At 42.1% G+C, this 19,822-nt stretch overlaps 2 protein-coding genes across 4 annotated transcripts; both read right to left on the bottom strand.

Moving 5' to 3' along the window:
* Positions 1-3,239: 3,239 nt before the first annotated feature.
* LOC140754179 (uncharacterized) lies at positions 3,240-4,681 on the bottom strand. The gene is made up of 2 exons (XM_073089133.1): positions 4,435-4,681; positions 3,240-4,361 (listed from the first exon to the last, which is right to left on the bottom strand). Exons 1-2 carry the CDS (start codon positions 4,679-4,681, stop codon positions 4,120-4,122), a joined length of 489 nt encoding a protein of 162 aa, XP_072945234.1. The 3' UTR covers positions 3,240-4,119.
* A 14-nt stretch (positions 4,682-4,695) lies between these two features.
* kel (kelch protein) lies at positions 4,696-18,305 on the bottom strand. Of its 3 annotated transcripts, XR_012103628.1 has the most exons (15): positions 18,041-18,305; positions 16,494-16,547; positions 15,622-15,790; positions 14,546-14,800; positions 14,170-14,253; positions 11,015-11,194; positions 8,543-8,617; positions 8,399-8,458; positions 7,828-7,947; positions 7,143-7,419; positions 6,928-7,060; positions 6,222-6,404; positions 5,869-6,145; positions 5,624-5,793; positions 4,696-5,247 (listed from the first exon to the last, which is right to left on the bottom strand). XR_012103628.1 is itself a non-coding variant. In XM_073089131.1 (14 exons), the coding sequence occupies exons 1-14, from the start codon at positions 18,076-18,078 to the stop codon at positions 5,695-5,697; spliced, it is 2,004 nt and encodes a 667-aa protein (XP_072945232.1). In that variant the 5' UTR covers positions 18,079-18,305; the 3' UTR covers positions 5,603-5,694. The 3 variants fall into 3 exon arrangements, 1 of the variants encoding a protein (XP_072945232.1); XR_012103629.1 differs by lacking the exon at positions 11,015-11,194 and having other exon boundaries at positions 18,041-18,304; XM_073089131.1 differs by lacking the exon at positions 4,696-5,247 and having other exon boundaries at positions 5,603-5,793.
* Between the last annotated feature and the right edge of the window lie 1,517 nt (positions 18,306-19,822).

Consider the following 19,822-nt stretch of genomic DNA (forward strand, 5'->3'; position numbering starts at 1 on the left):
ACGTTAAACGGAGCAACTGCCGCACTGTGACGAATACAAAATGTAATTGTTGTTTTTGGGTTACAATATAGTTTAATAGGCAAAATATGGCATCCAATTATCGCGCTAAGTTGTGTAGAAGTCGGAATTTAGTGAATTTGGCATTGAGAAATGAAAATAACAGTGCACAGAAAAACGATTTAGGTTATGAAAACGACGATGTTATAGAAAATAGCGATGATAACCTTTGTAATTACTTCAAATTTTATGGGTCAAAAATAAGAAAAAATATACACTTTATGCTAATTAGAGTTATACGCGTATAAAGGTCAATATGACTCATTGGCCCTTTTAGGGTGTTTTTAAAAGAAAAATAATTATAACAAAAACGAACGTACAAGGGCCAATGTGACGTAAAAAAACACTAATACATGTATATATAAAATACTATAGTATAAATGAGGAGGATAGTTCTCTTAGCAAACAAGCAAAGATTCTTAAATTTCAGTTTTATCAATTTGAAGTTATAGTAAATTTAAACTTTGGAATCCCCTCCTGTAAAGTTGTAATTTTGCATTTTCGCCCATATACATAGGACCCATCGATATATTTTAGAACCAGTGGCATGCCTAAAAAGCCGACAATCAACAACAACAAGTTCGGATCCCCGGCTACACGACATCCCTGCTCACTTCCCCCGACACTCGTCGAGTATGTGGCCGCGCGCATAAACACCATTATGCATCGCGGTGATAACGTTTTATCGCCGAGTCTGACGTACGACCGACGAAAGCTGCAACGAGACCATTTTGCAGGTTGATCGCTATCGATGAAATTAATATTTTTTTTTTAACTTAAATTTAATGTTTTTCGGTATTTTACTGTGGTAGAACCCTTTTTGGCTCGAAAGTCATACTTCGCCACCTGAAAAAGCTAGTTACTATCATGTAAAGGCTAGTTACTTTGCTATGATTTATTGATTCACATTCAATGAGATTATGTCAATGCAATTCCACTGTGAAATATTTTTGCAAAACAATCAATCTGGGTAAAACGATCAATCGAAATTATTTGTATTGTTAAAAAAAAAAACAAGTTTATACCAATGCTATTGACAGTAGTAGAATATAGTGTTTTTCAAGAATCTAAGGGCGCCCATTGAAATTTACAAATGATTTACAGACATTTTAGATACAGATCTGTGATTTAAATCGTATAAGCGGTACAAATGCCATGGCCCTTTGTCGCAGACTGTTTCTCAAAATATTTTAAGCAAAAAAAAAACAAAGTATTGAGCCGTTTTGTTTTCGCCTCAGTACAATTTTTATTAAGTCATAAAACAGAATAACGATTTTCATGTTGAAAAAACTGAAGAAATAAATTAAAGGAAATTCTTAAGGCACTAATCGGTTTAATAAAACTTTATAAACAAAAAATAATTATAAATGTAAAATTGCATATAGCATACAAGTAACAAATTAAAAAATAAAATGAACACTTTACTCAGCACCTGTTACATAAATATTAATATTATTTCTACATTCATATGCGTCTGAATTTAATAGTCTAAATTTAAGGATAGCATTACAAAAACATCAAATTGATTCATAATCGGTATTTATTATTAATCGATTCGATTACAACAATTATTAACTATATATTTAAATGTCCATAAATACTAATCGAAGAAAATTTTATTCATAATACAACAATATTAAGAATACATAGAAAAATAAATAGACATATTATGGGGGGCGGCCGTGACGTCACCGCGGCGGTGTCGTCACATTACACATCGGTGCATGTAACTGCAATTTCTATTGCAGACGATCACGTTTACAAAAAAAATTTCATACGCATTACATTGATAGATTTCACACGTGGGTCACGTGGCCTTCGATCTACAACTTAGGAAGTACCAAAACGTTATGTTCACTATAAAATGCAAGGATATTTTATAAATGTTCAGAGGTATTGGAATGTTAAGCCAATAATTTAATAAATCAATCCTAAATAAATTGAATTCAATTCACTACGCCATCTTCCCCGAGCGCGCGACCTTCGTGACGGCGGGCGAAGGTGGAACATGATCCTCTTATTAGCACCATCGCTCGAGACACCGCGTACTTGAACGACAATATGCAACGAGGTGGATTATATTCATTGTAAACATTTAAATATAAAATGGAATGTATTAGCGGCCTCTCGCGTCCTGTCAGCCGGAGTGTACGAGACACTGTCACTGTGTACTGAGTAGGAAAGTGAACTATTACACGATTAAAACACTAGTTAAGTTCTTTAACTATCTATAGCCTACATTATAAACGCAACCTAAGCCCCTATATTACTGCAATTAATACGATATGAATTATTGTAATATTTATCGTACACATGTTGCTATTTCTTGTAAACGGTATAATAATTAATTATATAAATTTACTTCTTTATAACATTTAATAAAGTAGACGTCATAAATAAAAATAAATCTAATCATATATAATATATATATATATATATATATATATATATATATATATATATATATATATATATATATATATATATATATATATATATATAATATAATATAATAATAACGTATAATACCATAGTGGTTAAGAAACTCTGCCTCTCGATCAAGGGGTCGATCAATTTCTTATACGCAAAAAATATTTTTTTTGCGTATAAGAAATTTATTATCACTTGCTTAAACGGCGAAGGAAAACATCGTGAGGAAACTTGCATACCTGAGAGATTTATAAAAAAATCTCAAAGGTATGTGAAGTTAGTAGTTGGCCAGCGCAGTGGACAGGCCTTTTCCTTCTCATTCAGAGAGGAGACCCGTGCTCAGCAGTGGGACAATAATGGGTTGATGATGATGATGAACATTTAATAGTCTTAATGTAAATCTTTCTTGAATCAAACGCGACATGCGGGGAAATCCACATGAAAGATATTTCTAATTTATATTATATAATACATGGAATTTTAATAATGTCAAAATTAAATTGTAAAGGAAAGTCATTAGTAAAAACTATATATAATGAACACTAAATCTAGGTAATGTCATATTACATGTATACTCATTTACATCAACAAATAAAAATGGCGCTTCTATGTTGTTTGATTAATCGATTACACTAGACAAGGAAACTTCTATGATCTCACCATATTATAATGTGAATGACAGCTAAAATATAATGTATACTATAATACTTACGACTGACGGACCGCCTCCCACCTAAAACTGTCCATCTGTATATTGATTTTATTGAAACGTTGCAAGGCCTTAATATAGATTAATTATTTCATGTAAATTACTCCTAATTTCTACATTACAATAATTACAATATCATTTACAAAACAATCACGAGATTCGTTGCAGACGCGGGCGGCGGAGCTGGGCGCTGCGTTTAGGTTCGGACATCACAATCATTGGAGACAAATCAACTGCGATTTACTATGTTAAGTATTCTACGTTCTACCTCCATCGAATCACCTTTAAAACCGATATGGTATTGAAAAATGAACAAAATTATGGAATTACCACACACTTAGCCTACGAGCGGAGCTCCGCACCCGCCGCACTATCACTAACGAGATTCGGGCCGTTCAAATGTATCATCATGGTTACATTTATGTCGTCTATTGCTTGGCTAATATAACTATAGTGAGTTTAATTGAAATTCGGCAATGGTTTTAATTGCACTCGATCAGGCACAATTCCGACTGATACTTTCCTACATCGAGTGCGTCGCCTCAGCGCTACCGAAGGTTCGGGCTGGAAGATCGTCATTATACACTGGACACGCTCAGACGCAGAGTGAGTCCGTGATCGTATAAATGTATAAAGTCGAGACTAATACCCGTCGCATTGAAAATAAAAAAATTATTATTCACGAATCGTTACGGTTTGTGAAAATCGAAAAATATGGTCGACAAGGGACCGATGTAGAGCAACTAAAATTTAACAATATCGAAGGCGACTCACTGAACGTTTCACATTACGCGGACACCAAACAATCACACCAGGGTTCCAGGAACGTGCGCAAAAAAATCAGTCAAACGTTACTGATCCGAGTCGGGCGCGGCGTCCCGCAGCGGCCGCGGCGGCTCGTCGCCCCGCGCGGGCGCCGCGGCTCAGGCGCCCGGCTCGTCGGGGAAGCAGTCGGGCCAGTCGTCGGGCGACGGCGACGGCGGCGGCGAGGGCGAGCGCCGCGCCGCCTCGGCCTCGTCCGCCTCGTCCGCCTCGCAGCACGCCTCGCCGTCGGGCGGCAGCGCGCGGCGCGGCAGCAGCAGGCACGGGCACGACGACAGCTGCACGCGCACGCCGCGCACGCCGCACACGCCGCGCACCACGCGCCGCGCGCGCGGCATCGTGCCTGCGCGTCACGAGAGTTAGCGTTCCTGCGACCCTGTCGCGTCGGAATTGGAATGTCGCGGGCGGGCACTCACTCTGGTGGTCGTGGTGCGCGGGCGGCAGCGCCAGGCGCTCGTTGAACTCGAGCGTCTGCGAGGCGCGGCGGCGGTGGCGGCACGCGGGCGCCACGCGCCACCACAGCAGCGCGCCGCTGGGGCCCGCGCCGCCCGCCGCGCCGCCCAGCGCCCCGCCCAGCGCGCCGCCCAGGGCCCCGCCCACCACGCCGCCCATCGCCCCCCCCGCAACGTTCACGCTCTCGTACACGTTCTCGTCCTGTTGCATCACGACGAACAGCAATAATATAATGCAAAAACTAATTAAATGAAAAATATACTCGGTTTAACATAATTACACCCGATAATATTACAAGTAACACTAAAAAATTCACTTCTTGCATGTGTACATTTTATATAACATTTTTTTATTAATTACGTGAAAGGAATATTACTATTACCTGGGTACATATGTATAAGTTTAGAATCGCTTTGCACACAGACAAAAAAGACAGACAGAGACAAAAAGTATTGAATAATTATTTAATAAGTACTGTATTTATAGGGGCGTTAAAATTTGAATACGTTAACCTATAATTAATATTTAACGATCATTCGAATAATAAGGAGTGTTAATCTCAAACATGAAGCCCCTATTGATTTTACTCGATCGATACTTAGGTGCGTATGTATGCCACGAGTTCGATCCTGTCGCCTGTTTGCGTCACGCGCGCACACGTGACGATGGCATTATGTTACCGCATGTGGGTGAGAGAGGTAGAAGGTAGCGTTACACAGAGCGCCGCGGGCGGCCGCGCGCCGCGCCCCGCGCCGCCCGCGCACACGTTCGCGTACCTGCCGGCACACAACACGGCTTTATTCGTTACATCCATTGTACTAACGATGGAGTCCGCGCCAAGCTGCTCCTCCACTCTGAATATAGAAACGAGTCGCGTCGCAATAACAAGTAGCTGATATTAGCGGGACGGAGACAATGCGGGACCCTCCCGGCACCCCGCCGATGCCCGCCCACGCGTACGACTTCAGAGCGGACTAGAAATTTGGCGCGGACTATACACGTTATGATGTAATAATGGTGAATGAAGAAACGGTGAACTACTACTTGTGACATATTTACATTCAATAAAACAGGTAAGATTCCAATAGTAAGATGTCAGTACAGGTTCGAGAGGTAGGAGTAAAAGAGTCGATAATGGGAGAGCTCACTAACCCGGCGAGAGCGTCGTCGGGCGGCGGGCGATGGGCGGGCGGTCGCGCGGGCGGCGGGCGGGCGGGCTCGCGTCAGGCGGGCCGGTCCAGCACCGCCACGCCCGCATACGAGCGCGCCACCGCCATGCTCGCGCCCAGCATGGACCACTGCTCCGCGACCGGGTCGAACACCTGCAACGCGTTCCCGGATCGTCACATCGTCTCGACCCCGTCCGTCGAGGGGAGTCCGAGTCGCACGGGCGTTACCTCGACGGTGGCGAGGTTGGCGGCGCCGTCGTCCCCGCCGACGACGTACAGGCGCTCGGCGTGCGTGGCGACGCCGGCGTTGCGGCGCGCGTGCGTCATGGGCGCGGCGGCCGCCCAGCCGACGCCCTCGCGGTAGCGCTCCACGGAGCGGCGCACGGCGGGCCCGTCGTGGCCGCCCAGCGCGTACAGCGCGCCGCCCGCCACGCCCACGCCCGCGCCCGAGCGGCGCGCCGCCATGTCCTCCACGCGCTCCCAGGCGTCCGCCGCCGGGTCGTACCTGCGCAGAGGGGTCGATTGAGTGCGAGCGCGGAGCGTGGGGCGGGGGCCGCCCGCCGCCCGCTCGCACCGCCTACCTCTCCACGGTGTGCAGGCACTGCCGCGACGCGCCGTCGTAGCCGCCCACGGCGTACAGCTTGCCGTTGAGCACGGCCACGCCCACGGACGAGCGCCGCGTGCTCATGGAGGCCACGGGCCGCCACACGCCCTCGCGCACGTCCAGCGCCTCGGCCGACGACAGCCCGGTCGCACCGTCGAATCTGCCCGACACCATCGAAATTTATATATAACTTGAGCGTCTGATTATCTTTACGTGACATAATGGTTGTATTACCACAAATATGTCAACGAGCACGAGGGCTGACTTCCATAAATTTTATTATTTCTATGATAATAAATATAAAAAGAATATAATTATAATATTTTTAGCGTATGGATGGTGACGCAAAATATGTGGTTAAAAATCGATTTGAGGGTTCAAACTTCTTTTTTTCTAAACTTTCAACTCATTTCGCAAACTACATTATTATATTTTACCTTCTAAGCAATTTTTTTTGCTATCAATGTCATAAAAATGTAAACCATGAATTTTGTGGCATATTTGTTATCTAATTTGCCAATATTTAGCAGTATCCCATTTATTAGTTTATATAGGTCGTTGCAAAGCAAATATACCAAGTGAAGGTCCTCTATGAATTATTTTATTACTACTGTATACAATTTAACGCACACTTAAATGGATGTTCACTTTGGCTAGGTGTCAAAGAGGAGAGGTGAGCGTACCCGCCGACGGCGTAGATGACGTTCCCGATGACGGCCACGCCCAGCGTGGAGCGGCGCGCGCCCAGCGCCGGCCCCGCCGACCACGCGTCCGAGCACACGTCGTACACGTCCACGCTGCGCACGCGCAGGGTGCCTGCAAGGAAAGGCTCTCTCATGGGCAAGGCGCGAGGCTCGCGGGGCGGGGCGGGGGGGAGCGCGGGGGGCGGCGGGCGTACCGTTGAAGCCGCCCACGGCGTACAGCTTGCCGGCCACGACGGCCAGGCCGGCGCGGCAGCGGCGCGACGGCAGCTCGGCGGCGGGCCGCCAGCGCGCGCACTCCATGTGGAAGGCCTCGACGTCGCGGATGGCCTTGGGCGCCTGCCCGCCCACCGCCAGCAGCAGGCGCGGCGCGCGCGGCGGCCGGCGCGGGCGCGCGCGCGCGCAGCTGGCCGCCACGGCCGCGCGCCGCTCCGGCCGCAGCAGGTGGAACGACAGCGCCTCGATCACCAGGTCCTGCGACACGGCCGCCGTTACGCCGCTTGTCCGTCGCCACCGTCGCCGAGCCGATACCGATAATCGACGACGGCGCCGAGGTGGCGGACGGACGTTCACCGGAGGCGCTCGTCCCCCGCGCGGCCGTCCCCCCGAGCGCCGTCGTCCCGGCCGCCGATATTTCGAGTAGATCGGCGGGACCGCCAGATCGGCGCCGAGATTTCGACGGGCCGATGCGTCGGCAGCATGAACCACGTCGGAACTCGTCCATCCCCTGCCGTCACCCGCGCGACGGCAGGAACGAAATAAACCGCCGATATCGGTCGCGGGGGACGAACCGTCGCCGTTCCGACATATTAAAATCGGCCCCAAAATAAGCTCGTCGTCGGTATCGGCTCGGGGACGGTGCGGCGGAGGAGCGACGCCCACCTTGACGCGCAGGCCGGCGCTGGCGAGCGGCTCGGCGGCGGCGCGCGCCACCAGCACGTCGCGCGGCAGCAGCGGCAGGCGCACCACCTCCAGCAGGCGGCCCAGCGCGCCCACGCGGCTCTGCAAGCACGGCGAGGTGTACTCTTGTGCACTATTACTTCTTGAGCGATTGTAGTGTGTGAGTAGGAACTCATAGTTATATAAGTTACGTTAAGCTTAATATTAGAAGCGTCATAATGGAGACGTCGAACCATCGAGACGCCTCTAACTCGAACCCGCCCGCGACATCCCTACACGATATTTTTAAGTTATATCTATTTTCTTTATAAAATAGGAGTAGCAGACGAGCATGCAGTCCATTTGATGATAAGTGGCTCCTGCTACCCATGGACATCTGTAATCGACCCCAGATAGGAATAAATATTCCTACCTGAGGTCGGAATGTGAATCTCTTGAATGCGCCTGCGTGGCTTTCGATGGCAAGTCCGATTTGCACTTGGCTACATTTTGTCGCCCTGCTGTCCACATCATCGTTGAAAGGTTCATTTTATAAATCACAAAATGTACTCACTTCAGGATCATGTTGCATCCACCTGATAACGGCGTCCAATATTACCTCCTCATTTGGAACCTTGAAAATATAAGTCACGTTAATGAAATAATGATTATCTTCATTAAATCAATAATAAGATATTTGTACATTTTTTTTACTTACAGTAATACGATCAGAATCGAGTAGCTGAGCTAACGTCTCCGGAGCGAGCGCCAAGAATTCCTCAGTTTCTAGCACCTACAAAATATTAATGGAACTTTATTATGTTATTTAGTGGCACTAATTTGATTTTATTCATATAACTTTTGTGCACAGATGCGCCGCTATCCCTATCAGGGATAAAGTCTGTCTCCCTTACCACACTCTTCAAACCGGAACACAGCGGCGCCTAACACTGCTGTTATTAGGTAGATATAGGTGTGGCGGTGGTGCCGCCGGAGTCGAACTTCAAAAGGTTCTACCACCTTCGAATTTATGTGTATTTAGTTTATATATTACATCACACATACACAAACATACAAACTATTTATGTAAGTATATTCATACACAGTCACGGCGACACATAGATACAGCCACCCACACATCAGTGACACACCCCGGATTCGAACCCGGGACACTCGGTGTGTGTTGGAGTAGATCGGGCGCGGCCACTATATAATTCATTTAAAAATGCATTTAAAATTGTAACTATAGAGCTAGGTATTTATTTATTTATTTTTGTACACCTTAAACTAAGAGTTACAAAGGGTAAACTTAATGCCTAATGGCATTCTCTGCCAGTCGACCCTGGGTGATGGCGATAGCATGGGTATCACCATACGAAAATGTAAAATTAACGGATCCTAATTGAAAATTTTAAATTATTGTTACATTACCTTAGTATGTTTAATTATAATTAATTTAAATTGCTACACCCTTACAGGGTTTCATGCCACTGTATCAAAATTTGTAACACCTTTATATGTATGCGATAACTGCATGATGCAATAAAGATTATGAATTCATGCGCGGCCGCCGCGCGCGGTCGCCGGGCGGCCGACCGTCGCCCCGCGCCTTTCGCTTGTGCCTAGAACTGTCACCTGTGCTTATAGACTATCACTCTGTGCATTTAGACTATATAGAATAGACAATCGTTAGTGTCTAAGACTTTGCTACCGTTCCCTCACTCCTTCTTTATATAAATACTAGTGATGCCCGCGGCTTCGTTCGCATTTTACAGAAATAATATGACATACATAAAACGGAAAATTTGTACCTGCATTGGAATGACAGTGGTGCCATCTGTCGAAAATTGGTCTTACCAACTCCCAAACCGTCGTGGGGTCTTGGACAACAACTTTGCTAAAGATCATCACTTGATCAAATGCATAGTTTCCGATTCTATAACTAACTACTTACGAATTAAAAATTAATTAAAAAACACTTTTCCCACGGACTAAATTGTGAATCTAAACCATTCTCAAGTCTCCTTGAACACACACAACAAATTTCATCAACATCAGTCCAGTCGTTTAGGAGGAGTTCAGTGACATACACTCGCACATAAGAAATATATATATAAAGATGGTAGATTTAAGTGCGGACCTTTGTTTAGCTTTAAGTTCTAGTGTTAGTGCATGTTAAGGACCCTAAGTTTCTAGTGCTTGTGCAATAAACTGTTTTTTATCGTACGGACTTGTGCATCATTCGCTTAGCCCTTCCTGCACACTCGCTAAAACATTCTCACCATATACGTACACGCACATCTCCATGCTTTTATCATTTAGGATTCGATAGATTGATCATCATTCATAATAGAAATTGGGACTGGGATGTACTGGAATTGAAATAATTGGTTAAGTGCAAGACGAACTCGCACACGGAAGAATTTGTACAACCAAAATTATTATTTCTTCAGTATTTTTATTTTTAGTATTTGTTAGTATAGCACCTACTGAAGTGAATGTATTATACATAATATAAAGCTTGTACTGTTTACCTATTTCAATAAATAAAGTGAAAAACATCGAAATGTAACTGTTCTTTGCATGGCAACCACAATTTATTTTCAATTGTTTTTTATTTATAATATTTTTAATTATAGTGGCCTTTACACGTTGTAAAAATTTCAAGAGTCTTTCTATTACGGTTCAGGAGATGGAGCTCCAGGACAGACGGCCAGGCGGACAGATAGCGGAGGCTTAGGAATAGGGTTCTGTTTCTACTCTTAAAATAATTCCATGTCGATTCGCTTCATCGACAATAGGCATGATGACAAATTTTGAAAATACTTTCAAATGTACGTACATGTCTACTGATTTGGCAATAATTTTAGTATTAACGAAAATAATAACATATTTTTATACTTATTTTGAATTAAGCGCGAAAACGCTCGCGGGTGTCATGGCGCCCATCGGTGACGTCAAGTCAGAACATACCATATAAAAGTTCAAGCAATTCCGTGACATACCCAAAAATGACGTCTCTTGCACCTCAATTAGCGGGTCGACTGCAGGACCTCATACTTTTATTTTACTTAAAATATGATAAATTTTAAAAGTTTCGAGAATCCTTCAAATGTATCGTTTTCACTTAAATAATTTATTCGTCGATTTTGGAACGCCGGCATCGGGCCCACTTCCACATCTCACGTGCCTCGACGAAGTGTCGGTCGATGAAGGTGGCGGCGGCGGCGGCGAGCGCGGCGGCGGCGTGCAGCTCGGCGAAGGCGCGGATGCCGAGCGCGTTGTCGGGCGACAGCGCGGCCGCCAGGAAGCCGCAGCACGCCGCGCGCACGCCCGCCGCCTGCAGCAGCGACGCGCCCGACAGCAGCGCCTGCGCGGGGCCGAGAGCGTTCACTCACACACGATACGCATCGATCTAGATCTATCATTATTTCGCAATTGATTTAAATTGTTCCACGCTTCCGGGGTTTCATGCTCCCGTATCAAAATTCGTAACACCCTTGTATGTGATAGCCGCACGATGCGATGGAGATTATGATTATGATTGTGATCAAAATTATGTACCGTACCCTGCGAGACGGCCTCGCCAAGAAGGAGTGCGTTTAGCCTGGCACCTAAAATTTGCAATAAAGTTCACTCTGAGCTCCGAAATATAAATGATACTACCAAATTAAAAAAATATATTTAAGAAGTTTTTAATCGACAAATGTTATTACTCTATTAATGATTTTTTAACTGACATAAATATTTAATACTGTCTTGCATTGGAAAATATTAATGTTTTTATTGCTATCCGCCTTAAATAAATATTTATATAATAATTTGTCCCTAGGTTATGACGATAAATATTTGTATGCCCATAAGAGAATTGAATTGAAGAATTGAACATAGAGCACCTTTTTACCCGACTGCCAAGGAAGGGTTATGTTTTTCGCGCGTATCTTGTATGTTTGTCTTTCTTTATTTGATCCAATCTAACAAACGGCTGTATGAATTTCTACAGTTAAAGTGTCATTATATTTGTCTCAATGACCCGAGTGTCCTTAGATAGGTGTTAGTAAAAAAAAATCAAAATGGCGGATTTTTGGCGCGAAATAGTAACACATTTAAAAAAAAAAGTTAACCGAACCTATCGAGTAGGGTATCAAAGGGAAGGAAATTAAACGGAGATTATAAAAATATATTTGTATATATATAAAACAGTAAGGTGACTGACTGATTGACTAACTAAATGACTTTTTCATTTTTCAGAAATCAACGTACAGCCTAAACCAAGGACCTTACAGTTCTGAAATTTTGCACACAGGTTCTCTATATAGCTTGAATAAGTACTAAGAAAGGCCTTTTGGAAATTCTACCCTTAAGAGGGTAAAAAAGGGGAAAACAGTTTTTTTGAAATCCTTTAATTTTGAAGCAACTACTATAAAATTTTGTATTTGGCTTTCTGGATAGGAACAAGGACGCACTTATTTATCTCCCTCCGAAAAATCAACCTCGTAGAGGGTAAAATAAGGGTTAAAAGTTCATTTGAACTATCGTCAATTTTGAAGCAAACACTATGACATTTTGTATCAGGCTTGTTGGATAAAAATAATGAAATGCTACCTCTAACGAGGTAAAATAATGACCGAAACTTTGATTTACTGAAGTTATATATTTTATAGACCGTAAATGGTGAATTTTTTCGCGAAATAGTAACACGTTTTAAAAAAGTTAACCAAACCTATCGAGTAGGGTGTCAAAATAAAGGAAATTAAGAGGAGATTACACATACATTATATAATATATCTTATATATAAAATTCTCGTGTTAGTTACCGTACTCCTCCGAAACGGCTTCACCGATTTTCACCAAATTTTATATACATATTCAGTAGGTCTGAGAATCGGCCACTATCTATTTTTTTTACACCTAAGTGATAAGGGTTGTTCATTCTTAACATTTTTTTATTTATATGGCAACACAACGTTTGCCGGGCAGCTAGTACATATATACTCGTATATACACATCGAGATGACTGTCTGACTAAATGAGTGAGTTGCTGTGCCGGAGATCAACGCAAAGGGAAACCGCTGAACTTAAGCGTGCTGGAATTTTACACATAGGTTCTTTATATAGCGTAAATGAACACTACGAGGATAAAATAGGATAATATTGTTTGAACATCTTTTATTTTTGAAGCAAACACCTACTATGAAACTTTGTATTTGGCGTTCTGGATAAAAATAATGAAATGCCTGTTTCACTGCGTTTGGAAATTCTACTTCAGCCTTTTTGGTGCAGTTGGGTTTTTGATTTTTTAAATTAATTACTTGTTGTAATATTTAAAAACCTTCATTCACAAATAATGATAATATTATTATTATAGCTACCTATAATATAATAACACCTTTTAAAAAAATGACTAAATTTTCTTTTTATTTTTAATTACAATGATATTAATGTATAATAATAGTATAAATCAATTATGTGACATTATAATCGCATTATGTTATTGTCCTAGCTCTTGTTTTAAAGACTAGGGAAATGTATTACTTATTGTTATTTTATGTACAACAATTATTTGACCTCGATTATTATTATTATGTTGTTACTATTGCAATTATATAAATCGCGTGCTTAAAGGTAAAAGGGCCTATAGCTAAGGATTAATAGGGATTTATGCTGAAAGGGCACATAAAAAAATTTTTTTTTGCCATTCGGTTTGAAATTATCTGAAACGTAAAAAAATTTTAGTTCGGTTTGAAATTATCTGAAACGTAAAATTTTTTTTAAAATCCCTATTAACCCTTAGCTATAGGCCCTTTTACCTTTAAGCACGCGAAATGCTAATTGTAAATATTTTTATTCCTAATTTTGCACACCCGAATGGGTATATGACCCATGTATGTCCCCTGCCCGGGATTCGAACGGTTTTATTTTGATTACAAAAAGGCAGACTTAGATGATTGCCCTAACAAACGGTATCTTGTGAGGATCAAATCCTGAACACAAACTAATAAAAATAACTTATTAAAAAAATATCTTATTTATATTAGGTTGGCACCTAAATTCTCGCCATTTATTTCGCTACAATATTCTAAATCTTATGGCGGACTATAAAAGGGTAAATTTTCTTTTACTGTTTATTTATAAACAATGACTGGTACCAATTACATAAATACAATAATATATAAATTCTTTGACTTATTAATTAATACTAGATATATTTGAAAAAAAAAATAGAATTATTTAAATTATCTTAACTCACGAGCTAAGTATAATAATTATATTACAATCAATTTAGAAAAAACTTGTAAATTGTGATATTAATAATGATGTTCTACTTATAATTTTAAAACATACCTGAACGTTATCTTCCGTAATAACTAGGGAGTCCGGATTGTATACATACTCTATGATCGCCTCTAGAGCCTGGGGCTCGACATTCTGTAGAAAATATAAGAGTTTCGCCATCAAAATAAAGCAATGTTATCAGTAGACAAAAAAAACCTTTTTTTCAAATACATTGTGAATAACAATAAAATTATATTTTAGTTAAACTCTCCCAATAGACTGTAACGAAAACTATCTCAAAGGCATGCCATAATGATTATTATATTCAAAGTCATTTATGTTAAAATATTTTTTAAATATAGTTATATACGCACAATTCATAGGAAGAGCTACATATATATTCAATGTAAACAAAGTATATGCAGGATGCTATAGTTCAACACACCTGTATAGTTACAACAGGCTGCGTACGCTCGTCGAACTGCGTAAACATGGCGCGGAAGTACGGCGAGCACGCCGCCAGCACCGCGCGGTGCGCCCACACGCCGCCCTCCTCGCCCGCCCCGCCGCCGCCCGCACCGCCGCCGCCCGCACCGCCGCCGCCGCCACCGCCAGCTGCACCGACGCCCACCGCTGCCGCCTCGGCCGACGCGCCACCGGGTGCGGCCATACCACCTATTATACCGATGTCAGCTTGCGCCTAGAAATTGAAAATAAGTCATTCAGTATAATGCCGCAGTGTAGGAAGCTTAAAAAGAAATAACGCGGGTGAAACCGCGCGGCACATCATCATCATCATCATCATCAACCCATTACTGTCCCACTGCTGGGCACGGGTCTCCTCTCAGAATGAGAAGGATTAGGCCATAGTCCACCGCGCTGGCCAAGTGCGTATTGGTAGACTTCACATACCTTTAAGATTTTTTTTTTTTTTTTATAAATCTCTCAGGTATGCAGGTTTCCTCACGATGTTTTCCTTCACCGTTTAAGCAAGTGATAATTAATTTTTAATACGCACATAAATTTTAAAAATCAGAGGTGCGTGCCTGGGATTTGAACCTCGGACCCCTCGATCAAGAGGCCGCGTTTCTTAACCACTAGGCTATCACTGGCGCGGCACAGCTAGTTCTAAAATATAAATATCCATTTCAGAGATTAGCCGGAATAAACAGACAGACAAAAATTGTAAAAAATGTTATTTTAGTGCATGTACCGTATGTACATTCATATGCTTGTAGTAAAAAGATTATTTCAATATTAAAAACAGACACTCCAATTTTATTTATATGTATAGATTTGCAATCATAGATTAGTAAAGATTACTCACTCCTAACAAGAAAATGTAACCAGTTTTGACAGTTGAAATTGTCATTGTCATCTATTTACGTGTTCGAAAAATATTAATAAAATGTAGTTTTTAGATCATTCGCGAATGCAACATTGAATGGCTTCCTTCAATTACAAGGCGGTGAGATATCTATATTTATCTATGTATATAATATGTTTGTTAGTGCAGCGCACCTGCAGGCGCACGTCGCAGAGCGCGCGGTCGCGGCGCAGGCGCGCCAGCGCGTCCAGCAGCTGCCGCGCGTGCTGCGCGCCCGCCGCGCCCGCGTCGCCCGCGTCGCCCGCCTCGCGCCGCTGCGACGACTCGTCCAGCGACGACTGCGACGCGCACCGCACGATCATGCTGCGGACGGCGGGACGTTGCTCACGTTACACTTCTTGTATCGTTAACAGCGCATGTCTCGTTCACTATTCGTGTATATATTTTGTTTATAACATAGGAGTAACAAACGAGCATGCAGTCCACCTGATGGTGAGTGACTCCTGCCACCCATGGACGTCTGTAATCGACCCCAGATAGGATTAGATATTCCTACACGAGGTCGGCCACAGATGCGCCGCTACCCCTGAGGACTAAGCTGGAACGCCTCGGAAAAGTATGTTTCCCTTACCACACCCTTCAAAACCGGAACACAGCAGTGCCTAACACTGCTGTTCTTAGGTAGAAATGTATATAATGATGTATATATTATATGCTTAGACAGAATATATATATTCTTATACTTGTGTTCAACCGCAATAGCTCTCTGACTACACCTGCGCACAACAACTTCGAAGCGGACTAGAAGTGTGGCACGGACGATACCACTCTTAGTGTTTTCAATTTTCATCAACAATCACAATTCAATCACCACCATAATTGTTCATAGAATTTATTGAGTTTTAAAGTAATTAAATTTGACACTATGCTAGTGTAGTTTCATTACTTGACATATAAACAAACATATATCATAATTATAAGGCTGTCCTTTTTTGCCATTTAGTTATAGTATTATACAAAGTATCTTATCTTATCACTTACATAGAAAAAATCAATCTAACAGTACCTGTACCTCCCTCTTTCTATGTCACCCTCTGCAGCACTGTGCTCTCCACCCGCCCTGGAAGGTAAATAGCCAGTGAATTTGAGATAACGTTAAATCAATCTAAATTTAAGTTCCTTATGTACTAAATTATACTTATGTTGAGTGATAGCAGTGAAATAATTGTGTTGGTGTAACTAGTGATATCAAAGAATAAATACCGTAACTGGGACTGCGGCCTACAATATCACTTCATATTTAATCTTCCTATATACATAAGTATATAATATTATATGGATATTTTTAATTAGATCGCACAATGTTTGTCAATACTATGTCATTATGATTTCTTTTACATTATTTATTAGGGGATACTGGCACTGTGAGTGCTTGGCATTGTGCACATACTTTCTCAAATAATGATAAATAATATATTTTGGGACTAAATTTAAAGATGAATAAATATAAGTGATGAGCCAGCCAGCGTAGCAAATGGATGTGTACAAAGCAACTATGAAATGTTAAAGAAACAGTGTTACACAGTTCATTATCTTATATTGAAAGAAACAAAGTACAATTTCGAATATTGCACCTTATCGGTTCAAGAGTTTATAAGTACCAGTGAACGAGATAGAGGGTCATCACTGCACGCATCTGTCTTCATACAACAAAATAATGAGTATGATTTATGTTTGTAATATTTTAAGATTTCTAAATGTAAAATAAATAAATAATTATATGACTTTAAAAAATCTTAAATGATTTATTAGAATTAACGATTTAACCAATAATATTTTGTTATACATGTGGGTGTAGATATATAAAAATTCAACAATAAAATAAACTTCCCTAATTTATTGTTGTATACATTTTTCATTTAAATATTTCCAAATACTTACATTAATCCCATTTTATGTTTTCTTTACGCTCATGTTATACTGAGAAGTTGAATCAATTTAAACTGATAGCCTTTAGGAATGCATTCTCTGAGCGGCCAGATTATAGAACTTGACGTCCATGTTTTTATTTGTTTATTTATAAATAAATAGATTAACGATAAAAGGAACTTTTTAGTACAGACTTATATTTAATTCCAATGAGATTGTTTAGTCTTTGTTCTTACATTTGAGGGCAAACCGATTTTTGGCCTTTTTTATACATATGGACTGTTTATTTTGAAAGTGGTGTAAGTCCATTTTCTTTTGTTTCGAGAAAATTAAAGGTATTTGTAAGATATTTGTTGACAATACAGGCAAATCACATGAGGTCTGGCATTGTTTCTATTGTTTTATCAACATTTAATTTGTTTATATAAGTTTGTTTTTGGCAAATTAGACTACGATAACACATATTTATGTGTTGTAAATGGACTTGCACCACTTTCAAAATAAACGGTCCATATATCAAGTATTGATTAAACGCCCTTGTACACAAGGAGTTGCACAGCGATCCGACTGTATTTGGCGCATCTCGACACTACTAATAAAATGAAAATGGGAATAGACGATAAAATTTTTGAATTTATAGTCATAATTCCCTTTTTAGGATATGTTTTGTAGTAATGTACTTACATATTTCGCTCTCTGTCCGCGCCCGCATTTCCATCCATCGCGGCTTTTGATGGCAAATCTGACGATACCTGGCTCGCCTGCCGTTCACATCTGCGAGTTCCACTCGTCCACAAATCTTTTGTTTATAATTGCACTTTTTACTTGTTACTTACTTCCAATAATATACAGTTTCCATGAAAACAATAATGAAAGCAAAATTTATTATAGCCGTTAGCGACAAATTTGACAGCAATGACAACTAGACAACTGTTGTCAAGTGCTCTGATTTTCTGTTTTTAGTTTAAGGCAAAGGTTTGTAAGAAACATGCGTCCTATTACATATCGTACCTTAGAATAATCTGATGAAAATCGAATATAAAATACGTTCTAGCATAGTATTGTATGTTGATTTAAAATTGTGTAATTATTTTAAGCCTGTTATTTTTTTGTTATACTAAAAAAAAACAAAATATTCATGATATATCTTATTAAAAGCTAACGAGACGTCGATGATTTAAAGCAAACAAAAGATTTTGGGACTGTATCTCTATGTATTAAAAATATCATTTACTAACTCCATAGATTAATAAAGATTACCCACTCCTAACAAGAAAATGTAACCTTTTGATATAGATTAGTATCTTTGCCTTTTGACAATTGGGTACTTGACACTAATAACAATAAAATATGAAATATGATCGATTTTGTGCCGTGTGGCTCCGGCGGCGAATAGACCACCCCATACCTGCCCGTGGGTGTCGTAGAAGCCGACTAAGGGCATCTACCGGGTAGATGGGCAGCAGCGTCTACTCGGGCATTTAACATCTTACTGCGACGGTTCCACTGGTTGCTGGATCTGACACCGCCTGGCGTAATTCCCGAAGGTGTCCCGCTTGGTGGTAAGGTCTCTTCGTGGGATCTGCCTGGCTAGCTACCACCCTCAGGTCGGAGTCTACCGTTAATAACGACTCGTCGTGTTTCGGTAGTGCGCCTGGGAGCCAGTTCATCCCCTTATCCCTCCCTTCCCATCCTCTTGTGGTGCTTCCGACGGCGCACTTTACGGGTCCGTTGGGTCTCTTTAAGCGTCGTTGCCCCTGGGGGCGTGGTGTGTTGGCGCGGGGGCCAGGGAGACCCGGTGAAACGGTTGTCCGCTGGCCGCCCGCCGGTTAGTTGGGGACCCGAACCCGGGCAACACTGTTAACCTCTGGCCCGGGAGGCTGTCCCGCCAACCGGCGAAAAATCCCGTTGCGCGGCTACCTTGCCGGAGTAAGAGACCGGAGTGGAGCCAGGTAGTCGTGCACGGGGGGGACCGGGGGCCCTTCCGTCCCCCGCGCCAGCATCCCACATCACCTCCGTAGGCTCGGTGTCACGAGACTCATACTTTGTCCCGTGAGGCGTTGACGGAGCATCGCAAATCCTTTCAAATTCCCGCCCTTTTTTTCGACCAACCACAATGAGAAAGCCTAAAAAGAAGAAAAGTTGCACAGCGGCGACCTCTTCCACATTTATTGTGGATATGTGCAATATCAGAGGAGTCCATTCCAATCTGAATGCCGTCCACCACCACCTTGAGACGGTAAAGCCGGCTTTTCTCTTTTTGACGGAGACGCAGATATCTACCCCGGACGATACATCGTATTTGGACTACCCCGGCTACAATTTAGAACATGCCTTCAGGCGTCGAGCCGGGGTATGTGTGTATGTTCGGGGAGATGTCTGCTATCGCCGTCTCAGCTTTCTCGAAGACAAGGACCTATCATTGTTGTGGCTGCGCGCGGACGTCGGAGGTCTTACCCGTGTCTA

The sequence above is a fragment of the Epargyreus clarus genome, unplaced genomic scaffold (assembly GCF_041222505.1).
Source record: "Epargyreus clarus isolate Ecla_fem2 unplaced genomic scaffold, WU_Ecla_fem_2.2 ptg000027l, whole genome shotgun sequence".
Classification (NCBI taxonomy): domain Eukaryota; kingdom Metazoa; phylum Arthropoda; class Insecta; order Lepidoptera; family Hesperiidae; genus Epargyreus; species Epargyreus clarus.

Excerpts from the sequence above, each read along its gene's own strand:
- LOC140754179 (XM_073089133.1), bottom strand. The coding sequence starts at position 4,681 with ATGCAACAGGACGAGAACGTGTACGAGAGCGTGAACGTTGCGGGGGGG. Across the intron at positions 4,362-4,434 it reads CGCGCACCACGACCACCAGA|GCACGATGCCGCGCGCGCGG; the intron begins GTGAGTGCCCGC and ends CGTGACGCGCAG.
- kel (XM_073089131.1), bottom strand. The coding sequence starts at position 18,078 with ATGGATGGAAATGCGGGCGCGGACAGAGAGCGAAATAT. Across the intron at positions 14,801-15,621 it reads TCTGCGACGTGCGCCTGCAG|GCGCAAGCTGACATCGGTAT; the intron begins GTGCGCTGCACT and ends TTCAATTTCTAG. Across the intron at positions 8,459-8,542 it reads TCGATTCTGATCGTATTACT|GTTCCAAATGAGGAGGTAAT; the intron begins GTAAGTAAAAAA and ends TATATTTTCAAG.